Genomic DNA, 11124 nt, shown 5'->3' with positions numbered 1-11124 from the left:
TGTTCCATAATTTCTTTGAGCAGCATCAAGAGTTTTACTGGCATGATGAATAACATTCAATTTTTTGTCTACTCGCTGTCCAAGAACAGCACCAACAGCAAAATCACTAGCATCAGACATAATTTCAAAAGGTAAATTCCAATCAGGAGGTTCAACTATAGGAGCAGTTGTTAAGGCTTTCTTTAGAGTTTCAAAAGCTTCCTTACAATCATCATCAAAAACAAAAGGTACATCTTTTTGAAGAAGATTAGTAAGAGGCTTTGAAATTTTAGAGAAATCTTTAATAAATCTCCGATAAAAACCAGCATGACCAAGAACACTACGAATACCTTTAACATCCCTGGGATAGGGCATCTTCTCAATTGCTTCAACTTTAGCTCTATCAACTTCAATACCTCTCTCAGAAATTTTATGTCCCAATACAATTCCTTCATTAACCATAAAGTGGCATTTCTCCCAATTAAGAACAAGGTTAGTTTCCTCACATCTCTGCATAACTTTATCAAGGTTTCGCAAACAATTATCAAAAGAATTCCCATAGACGGAAAAATCATCCATGAGTACCTCCACAATCTTTTCACAAAAGCCATGAAAAATAGCAGACATGCATCTTTGAAAAGTAGCAGGAGCATTACATAAACCAAAAGGCATACGCCTATAAGCATAAGTTCCATAGGGACAAGTGAAAGTGGTTTTCTCTTGATCTTTAGTTCTGACAGCAATTTGTGAAAACCCAGAATAACCATCAATAAAAGGTAAATGGTAATGATCCTTCTTAGTAACTTTGTTAACTTTTCGATAATCAATGCACATTCTATACCCTACAACTACTCTTTGAGGGATGCGCTCATCATTATCATTAGGTACAACAGTTATTCCTCCTTTCTTAGGAACACAATGCACATGACTAACCCATCTACTATCAGCAATAGGATATATAATACCAGCTTCAAGAAGTTTTAATACCTCATTTCTTACCACATCCTTCATCTTAGGAATTAGACGACGCTGATGTTCAACAACAGGCTTTGCATCATCTTCCATATTGATGGCATGTTGGCAAATAGCGGGAGAAATCCCCTTCAAGTCATCAAAAGTGTAGCCAATAGCTCCTCGGTGTTTCTTCAATATTTCCAATAACCTTTCTTCCTCAAAATCTGAAAGCTTAGCACTAATAATAACAGGATATATTTTCTTATCATCAATATAAGCATACTTAAGATTATCAGGTAACGGTTTCAAATCAAAAACAGGATCTTCCTTTGGTGGTGGTGTTGTACCTAGATCTTCAACCGGTAAGTCATGTTTAAGAATAGGTTGACGAAGGAAAATTTCATCAAGCTCATGTTTAAGAATAGGTAAGTCCGTGCTTTGGAGATGAAGATCAAAAGCGCAAAGACTAAAGGGCCATATCATATCACATTATGAATTGCATGTGATGTTAATCCTTTTATGCATCTTATATTTCTTAGATTGCGACGGTAACATTATAAGATGATCCCTCTCACTAAAAATCAAGATAATACAATGTTCGTCCTTAGTTAGCACCGTCGCTAAGACTCGTTGTTTCGAAGCATCACGTGATGATCGGGTGTGATAGACTCAACGTGTGCATACAACGGGTGCAAGCCAGATTTGCACATGCGGAAACTAGGGTTTGACTTGACGAGCCTAGCATGTACAGACATGGCCTCGGAACACGGAAGACCGAAAGGTTAAGCATGAATCATATAGATGATATGATGAACATGTTGATGTTCGCCATTGAAACTACATCATCTCACATGATGATCGGACTTGGTGTAGTGGATTTGGTTCGTGTAATCACTAAGACAATGCGAGGGATATTGTTTTGAGTAGAAGTTCACCTAGTTAATTTAAGAATTAATAGTAAACTCAAATTTATCCTGAACATAGTCTAAATTGTATTTGAATTTTCAATCTTAGCAATTTTCACATCTGAGCAAATTTCAAATCTGAACAATTTTTAAATCGAAGCAAATTTCGAATCTAAGCCAATTTTCGAATCTGAATTTTTTTGAAATAACCGACTAATGGACTAGGCCCATTAACGTTTCCCTTTAGTGATGGTTATAAACCATCGCTAAGGGGTGATGGTTAGGACGCCTAGGTGCCCATGCCCAGGGCGGGCCCATCACCGGTAGGGATGGCACCCGCAGGGTATGGGTACGGGTAGAGCCATCCCATATCTGTACCCGTCGCCTTAAATCTTACCCGTCACCCATACGCATACCTGTCAATGGGTATAAGTCTTTCCCATACCCGTCACCCGACAGGGTAAAGAGGTACCCGCGGGAAAAAAATACCCATGCTAACAACACATCAAATTGATAAAAAAATATGAGAGAAAATGAAGCGGTCCTAAATAGGGGTCTAATTCTCAGTAACCTACCAGATATTGTTAGACCGAAAAGCGTGAGGTTCAACTTAGCAACATTAAGGCGTGATTAGGGGGAAATTAAGCAGTTTAGAATATTACGATGATCCACTAGTTAAATTTAGATGGGTAAATGGGTATGTGGTATGGGTTCTACCATCCCATACATGTACCCGCTCTACCCGATGGGTACACTATTTTTTCATTTATAAACCCATGGGTAATATTTATCCCATACCCGTACTCTTATTGGGTTTTTACCCGGTGGGTACGTGGGTCATGGGTACCCATTGCCATCCCTAAACTTAATCCTTCACCGGATCTTCTCCTCTATATATATACTTTGGTTTCTTTGTTGGGCTAAAGAAAATCTTTAAAAGGCCCAACGAAACGAAACGTAGCAATTCGGTGACCAAATAAATGATCAGGGAGGGGAACGGACGGAGCGATCGACTCCCTCTCCCTGCTCCACTTCGATCGGCTGGATCGCCTCGGCCTCGCCTCGCCTGCAGGACTCGCAGATCGGCAGAAGCACATCGCAGTGGAGATCTCCTCGCTCCGGTAATTCACTAATTCTACTCCACTTGTTCTTTAGTCTGATAGATTCTTGTTAATTATCTGTTTAGTGATCGAAATCGCATCCGTATATGCTCGTCACTAGATCATATCTACAACAATGGGGAATCATACCATGGGTTAGACGATGGTGAATTTTTCTATGTGTGTGAGATAAAGAGCAGGATGTAAATTGTTTAGTGATTCGAAATTGTTTGTTCCTGCTCAAAACTACTCTCATTTTTGTGTGATGTTAGTTGCTAATTTCTTCATACTTTTAGTTTAGGCATCACACTGCAGAAATATAAATCTGGTGCTCTGAAAAGGAATAAAAGTAAACGAGTGAATCAACTTATTAAACACACAAAAAGATGCATTAAATAGGTATTTTCGGTAACAAATAGAGTTGATGTCAATGACGATAATCAAAGACAAGAATCTGAACCCAACAAGATGATGATAAAAATTTAACAGTTATTTATAGACATTAATTTCACTATGAATGGACATTTGGATGTTTATTTTTTATTTTAAAACTAAAACTAGACACATATATCTGTATCTCAATATGCGTACATGTATATTAGTTTTAGGGGCTCCCACCTCGTCCTAGGGCCCGGCAAAATATAGGGCCGGCCCTGGCTGAAGTTCTTGGTTCTCGTCAATAAAAGCATCTTAATTAGATGGTGTAGGTGTAAAAAAACCTGTCATATAGACCACTTGTGAGCTAAAAAGAGCTATATTAGATGGTGTAGGTGTAAAAAAGGTGGTCCCAATATATTTGAGGTGTATAATTTACTCCGGACGGTGCAAATATACACCACTTTGGGAGGTGGTATAAAAACCCCAGCCGGCCACGCGCCTCCCCCAACCGTCATTTTGTCTCGTAGCGCGCGACAGTTTGTCTTCGCTTCCACCTGCGCCGCCATCGATTGCCACCGGCAGATGTCATCCCTGCCCCTCTCCCAACGTGATGCACGTAGATCAGGCCCACCCACACCCCGCCGCCGTTTCCCCACGAAAAATCGGCCAATCCATCGCCGAGATGCCGCCGCGCCACGTCCGGTCCTCCGCTGGCTACCTCGCCGTCTGGCTGCACCCCTCCAACCGCTGGGCCGTCGAAATCACGTGCGCCGGCGTCCATCTCTTGCTGGGGACCTTCAAGACGCCGGCGCTCGCCGCCTGTGCATACGACGCGATGGTGTGGCACCACGACGGCCCCCGCGGCGCGGTCAAGTCCCCAGCCGTTGGGACCCACGCAGAGGCCGACTTCCTCGGTCACTGTTTCAGGTTGTGCGCCTCGCGGAGGAGCGGTAGGTGCGGCGCGAGCACATGCGCCTCTTGATCCAGCAGGCGGATGAGGCGGACATGGCTGCGTTCCGCGCCGCTCATCCGAAACACATGGCGGCAGAGCTCGAGTACTACGCCCAGCTTGTCGCCCAGCACACGGCCGCCAGTGGTGCCACTCCCGCCCGTGCCGATGCTTCCTCTTTGGCGGTGTCTGCGTCCTCTTCAGCTGTCGGTCCATCCACCGTTGCCGTCGAATCGAGCATGGACATGGACTCCGATTGGTGGGACAACCTGGTCCACGAGATAGATGCCGAGGAGGCCGCCCAGTCGGAATCAGACAGTGATGGATTTTGGGATTAGGGTTCCAACTATGGTCAGTGTCGAGTGACGAAGTGTATATGATGTCAAAGTGTCAGTGTCAGTGTCGATGTCGAACTATCTAGCTATGGTTGTATGAACTATATATGTTGAACTAAGTTTAAATTTTACTCCCTCCAATCGAAAAAAATGTCGGAAGTGGCTATTTTGCAAAACAATCTTGTAGTTTCTTTCACCCCCGCTGTCAACTCTTCACACCACACTCAGCATAACTTCCGCAATCCACACAACCGCACTCGCACATCTCCCGCTCCTCGTTCTGCAGAGGGCAGGCGACCTCGCCGGCGCCGGCTGGAGATCCCACATCACCGGCCTGAGTTCCACCTCGACCACGCGACGCGAAGCCTCCCTCCTCACGCACGCAGGGCCCGAGATTGCGGCCCTCCTCAACCGCTCGCTGGCAGGGATTCCCCGGTCCGGGCGGCAGCACCCTCGTGACGAGCAGCAGGTCGTGCCCCCCCCCCCCCTCGCTAGCTATGTTAAATGCAACAGAAATGACACATGCACACTACAAGAATTTATATAGATTGATCTTTGGCCAAGGAAAGAATTCATCTGAATATTATTGCCCATTTGTCAGTCTCATTTTCTCATCATGAAAATATCAGCAATAAGCACAGCAGACATATGTACACAGTACACATGTACTACGGCTCGACTAATTTGACTCAGTGAGATCGCTACTCGCTAGCTGCTCTATGAGTACACATTCAGTATGGCAAGCACAGTATCTCCGGCTCTCCTTGCTGGGCATGTTCCTGGCACTAATATAATAGTGACCATTGGGTTGGAACCTCGCTACAATGGTCAGCTCCATCATGAAGCCCAGACTACAATCTACAAAACAGACAATGTCACATGAACTGAATTCTGTACCATTGAGTTGAATCAACAGCGTACAAAATGAAAAAAACAGGGGTAAATGTGCTGCACTAAGAGAAGCAACAGTATCTTTATGCACAATAATGAAAAGGATCATAAAGCAAAATGCAATTAAGACAACCCGAAATCAAGAATCCTATGCAAATTGGTTCTATTGCGATGCAAGGCAACATAGTGGCCAAGACTAGTTTGTCTTAGGATACACCAATCTCATTTATCAGGGGAACTTTAGGATGCCTAGGTGGCAAATAAGATAGTACAACCGTTTATATAAGTACAATATCAAGCCTAAACAAAATACATCAAGAAGACATTATTATCCACTCATACAAAACTCACATTTCACAACCAACATAGCAATAACTACTTGAAACTATGTGCGTTCATATAGCTTTAAGCTTAATTTGCGCACCGTGCATCGGCTGCAACGTCATCACGGTGTGTGGTGCATGTATATATGATGGTGCGAGCCCAAATTCGAAATGCTGGAGGATCATGGTTAATGCCATCTTGGCTTCGAGCAGTGCAAAATTCTGGCCAATGCAGACCCGTGGCCCCCAACCAAATGATAAGAATCCACCTGGGTGCTTTGATGCCTTGGAAATTCCCTGGGCAAATCTTTCAGGTTTGAACTCATTCACATCACTTCCCCATATATCCGGGTCATGGTTCATGAACAACACAGGCACCTCAATGAACACACCAGCAGGATATCTGACGCCTCCAATAACCATATCCTTATAAGTTTTTCGGCTAAACACGGTAGCTGAGGGGTATAACCGAAGGACCTCGTGAAGGATCATGGTCACCTGCAATTAGTGGAAAGACACCAAACATTTGTAATCCCATTGGGAATTTCTGCGATTAATCCTTACACAATTAAGCCACCTAGTGAAGCAAAACCAAATGTAGCACTTACAATTTTGAGTCGGCTAAGGCCGTCGTAATGAGGTTTGTTTCTCTCAAACAAACCTAGGACCTCCTCCCTTGCAAGATTTTGCCACTCTGGATGCATGCTTAGCACGATCATCGTCCATGTAAGCAGTACAGATGTTGTCTCCATTCCGGCCAAGTAGAATAGCTTGCACTCCTCGACAACATCTTCCATTGTCATTCCTTGGCTAGGTTGGCCATTTTCGTCCATGTCCTTCCTATTCGATTCTAGCAATAGGCCTAGTAGATCATCCTCAGAGCCTTTACCTTCTTCCATGGCTTGCATTCTTTTTCCAATTAAACCTCGTAAGATTGATTCGACCTCATCGTTGTTTTTGCGCATCTGTCTATTGTTTTTGGTCGGCAATAACCTACAGTACATCAGCAGGTTCCCTTACCATAATAACTGGATGATGTTTATACACAATTATTGTCAACCGTGTGTACATGAAGTCAAGTACACTTATGAACACTTTTATTCAGTTAGGTGTTAATTTTGAATATTTACTGGTTATATATATATATATATATATATATATATACCTATATATATATATATATATATATATATATAGGATAAATACTTCCTATATAGGTAGCATTAATATGTCTAATTACACTTATAAAGTTCTATCAATTTTGATTTGATTGAGTGCACTCTAAGATTCTAGTCGTGAATATGGTTACCAGTATAATTATCTATTGGGCGTTATCTTGTTTATGCATGCTTTTGATGATTTGTCATATCCAGTCTACTAATGAAGGGAGCCCACAAGCTTGGCATTCAGTTTTTCCTAGTATTGTGTGCTTAGTATAGTCTAGCATTTACAATATGATTATCTATTGGTTGTGAGACTCATCGTTTTGGGTCTGCAGTATGAGAAGTTGCCCCCCAGGCATATGCTTTTGTACTCAGATTCTTTTCTTTTCCGCCATACATGATTTGAGTTATACAATATATACAGAGCCAAGAATTTCAAAATTATGGTACATTAACATTTGCATTCTACTTTTGAGTATGTGAACGAAGGACCAAAAAAATACTTAATCTAAGCAAAGATAGACAATCAGATGCTCTTGATTCAAATTCTATGGTTAATACAGAAATTTGAAAAGAGTTTATTTTTGTTATGTCAGTATTGAACTTTCAGTGTTTTCTACCTTAAGTAAGTATACGACCTGCAGCCTTAAGCATAATATATAAGAAATAATTATTCTCAGACCTTGTGTTTTCTACCTTAAGTAGGTAACTAAGTATACGATCTGCAACCCCACAGGATCTGCCCCTGGTTGTGTGTATGATGTTGGAGCAGATCCGAACGTTTTTCATTAAAGAAGTTCTTATTAGTGTGAATCCTAAATGATTGAGATTTTCAAGAAATTCAAGTTACTAAAAAGCGATAAGAAATCTAGAGGGATCACATGATAACTCACAGGTAACCAGGAATGATAATCCTCTGGAGAGCACCAACAAAGAGCTTAGCTTGCTCGGACTGTATCTGGAAAATCCTTCTTCCTTCGAGATAGCTGCTACCAAAAGCTGTGCGAGAAATGACATCTCCGGTGAGGTTCTGGAGCTCCGGCCATACATCCACCTCACACGAGCCGTCGGAACCATGGAACCCCTTCCATCTGCTAACGAGCTCTTCACAGCTTGCAGAGAAAGCTGGTAGCATGAGCTGCAAAATAATTCATAAACAAACATGTCGTATCATGCTTCAAAAAAAAAAAATCCAGTTGAAACGGCACATGTAGGCATCCAGAAAAAATTGAAATGAAAATTGTCTACCCGCTGACCTTGAGCTTCTCGAGATGGAACGCAGGGTTGAGGATCCTCCTGTGCTTGACCCATTTCTCGCCCTCGTGGGTGGTGAGGCCGTTGGCAAGCAGCTTGGTCAGAACCTTGAACTGGGGCTTCTCGAAGTGGCCGAACTTGTTGGACAGCACGTCCTTCACAAGCTCAGGGTCAGTGATGGCCACGTTGGCAACGGGGCCGAACCAGGAGAAGCAGGGTTTGCCATGATCCCGGACGTTGTTGTAGAGGAAGGGTATGACGCGGGGAACGATGTCGTGGCAGCCGATCGGCAGGGGCTTGGACCAGGCCTCATCGTTGAGGCGGCTGAAGTCCTTGAGGTCGCCCATGAGGAAGCGGTAGGTCGTGCCGCCGATGCCCTGCACGCGCAGCGTTCGCTCCAGCCGCCGCGGCCGCCACCACAGCCGGTCCACCAGCAGGCCTGCCTGCCATGGAAGCACGCAGCCCAGGACCCCGTACAGGAGGTAGCTCCATGGCACTGAGGCAGTGGCTACGAATTCAAAAACCATTCTTTCTCAGGAGATGTGGGAGGGACGTGACTAGAATTAGCTGATGCGAGTGTGCATTGACTCTGTGAATACCGTACGGTAATCGACACAATGTTAAATAGAGGTATCTACCTGTCACTGAGTTGGAGTAGCAACAGCTAGCCTCTCCTTTACATTTAACATTTCTTGGAGTGTAAGACTGGTTTGGCATCATGTTATAATAATATATAGAGGTATGATGACTCCTCTCGATCAATTATAGAGGTATGACTGGATTGGATTAGTCTCCTCATCACATCGTTTTTACCGATTTCTTGGAGTTAAAGACTAATGGATATGCTCCTAACAAGCTTGGAGGAGAAGAAATTCCAATCTGGAAAAGACCGGTCAAAGAAATCCCCATTTGTGACTTGTTGCTACGCCGCTTCTGATACAATTGTTTTCTCTATTTTGATGTATATTTTCCACAGATAACATTGTTGGCGGTTAAAGAAATCAAGAGATTGATGACTACTTGTGATACATTTTTTTTAGAAGAAAGGTCAAAATGGTTCAACTCTTTTATCGAAAGGTGGAGGCACCACCCTCAACAAGAAACAAAATAGAAACATCCAACCAGCACACCCCAAGCACGAGGGAGATTATCTGACTTGCAAATGAATAATTGGTGGTGTGGACTCCTAAATTATAGTGAAATGGATATTTGTTCAACACATTATGGATTCTTCCAATAACCATGCACATATTGTTGTGCCGAACTTACAAAAGGACGTACACCACAAATCCTAATCACACTCCCTACTCTCTACTCATATTTCCAATATAAGACAAGAAAAATCTTGCCCAACTCCACATTTTCCCAATCCCCACGGAGCCGCAAGATGAAGACTTGTAGGTTGTTCTCTGGCTATGATGGCACTTGATATGCTCAAAGCCTCGCGGGATTCCTCCATCAGGTCACTCAACCCGCGGGCATGTTTTCTTTGCCCCTTCTACATATCATTTACATCTTGTTCTTCTTCTAGTTCTTTAATCATGTTTATCGATCCTTTCTCCAGATCCTCCGTGAGGAATACGGTGGGCAGAACGGCTGGGAAGGATGATGAGCAGATCTATGATGAGGTTATCAGTGTATGGCACACAGAGCATGCCTTGCAGAACCGCGTGGAGGTCAATAGTGTACCAAAGAGGATGGCATGCATAAAGGGTAGTGCTCAAGGATTCCAAGAACAACCAGGAGTTTTTTCCTAAATAGGTATACACTTTGACGAAGAAGTGTAAATATTTTATATTTTCTATAGTTAGTTTGTTAGCTATAGGATGTACTCAAGAGAGAGTAAGTCAAGAGCTTCTCTCTTAAGCAAACTCAAGGGTTCTTCTGCTGAAAGTTTGACATCAGCAGCTTGTTCTAACAAAAATAATGGTAATATCCAAGGAATTGATTCGTAAGAAGTGGTTGTAGTGTAATGTAAAAACTTTATACCTCAATAAAATGAAACTTTATATCATAACAAAATGGAAATTACAATTTGAATGACATGGATGATTTTTCTGTTTGAATGCGATTAAATAATGAGACATGAAAATATGTTCAACACATCAAGTAGATGCGCCACACCTGATCTATCCACGATACCCAGTTTGATAAATTGTGCCAGCGGGGGGTGCCCTTCCATGACGTGTTTATTGCAACATGGATTATAAGTTTGTGCCTTCCTCGGCCGGGGCGCTTTCCTCAACGTGTTTATTAATTGTTGGTGGGTTCTATGTGTTGCCTACCTGGTCTTTTGGCATGTGTGTCGGCGTTTAGAAATGCCTTGAAACACTTGCGTTGTTCCAGAGTTATTTCTGATAATTAATTCTAACCTAATTTTAATAAAATGTTTGATTTTCCCAAAATACTAACCCATTTCGCATTTTTTTCAGCTCGGTTACGTTGTCCTACAATTAATTCCAACTTAGATTGCTATATTCGGTTTTTAAGGGGATAATTTATCAACTACTACTTCCAATAAATTTAGTTTGTGATTAACACTATATGAAGTGGGTTGAAAAATGTGATGATTGCATATTGATTGAACATCTAACAGGACAAATGTGGACGGATACTTATGTACCCAAGAAAACATAATAGTCTGTCGCAAAACTATTGCGATTGCGTTATATTTGTTTCTCCTTCAACATTTTTAGCTTGGGAAAGCGCACAAGTTGGCATCTCGTTCATCATAAATAAGCATTATGCAGGTAACGTCACAAAACACTAGCATATACCATTTTACAAGTACTTTATATTTATATCACCAAATCTATGAAATCAAAACCTGCAAACAGGAAATATAATGCGTATTAAATCATGCATATAATACAAGAAAAATAATTTCCAATGA

At 42.3% G+C, this 11124-nt stretch overlaps 1 protein-coding gene across 2 annotated transcripts; it reads right to left on the bottom strand.

The window, feature by feature from the left end:
* Window positions 1-5120: 5120 nt before the first annotated feature.
* LOC124667883 (cytochrome P450 72A15-like) lies at window positions 5121-8792 on the bottom strand. Of its 2 annotated transcripts, XM_047205117.1 has the most exons (5): window positions 8234-8792; window positions 7871-8115; window positions 6423-6807; window positions 5916-6312; window positions 5121-5458 (listed from the first exon to the last, which is right to left on the bottom strand). In XM_047205117.1, the coding sequence occupies exons 1-5, from the start codon at window positions 8756-8758 to the stop codon at window positions 5280-5282; spliced, it is 1731 nt and encodes a 576-aa protein (XP_047061073.1). In that variant the 5' UTR covers window positions 8759-8792; the 3' UTR covers window positions 5121-5279. The 2 variants fall into 2 exon arrangements, with proteins under 2 accessions (XP_047061073.1, XP_047061074.1); XM_047205118.1 differs by lacking the exon at window positions 5121-5458 and having other exon boundaries at window positions 5714-6312.
* Window positions 8793-11124: the final 2332 nt, after the last annotated feature.

This window comes from Lolium rigidum, chromosome 6 (assembly GCF_022539505.1).
Source record: "Lolium rigidum isolate FL_2022 chromosome 6, APGP_CSIRO_Lrig_0.1, whole genome shotgun sequence".
Taxonomy (NCBI): domain Eukaryota; kingdom Viridiplantae; phylum Streptophyta; class Magnoliopsida; order Poales; family Poaceae; genus Lolium; species Lolium rigidum.
Note: the sequence above shows the minus strand (reverse complement) of the source record. Positions and strands in the feature narration are given on the sequence as shown.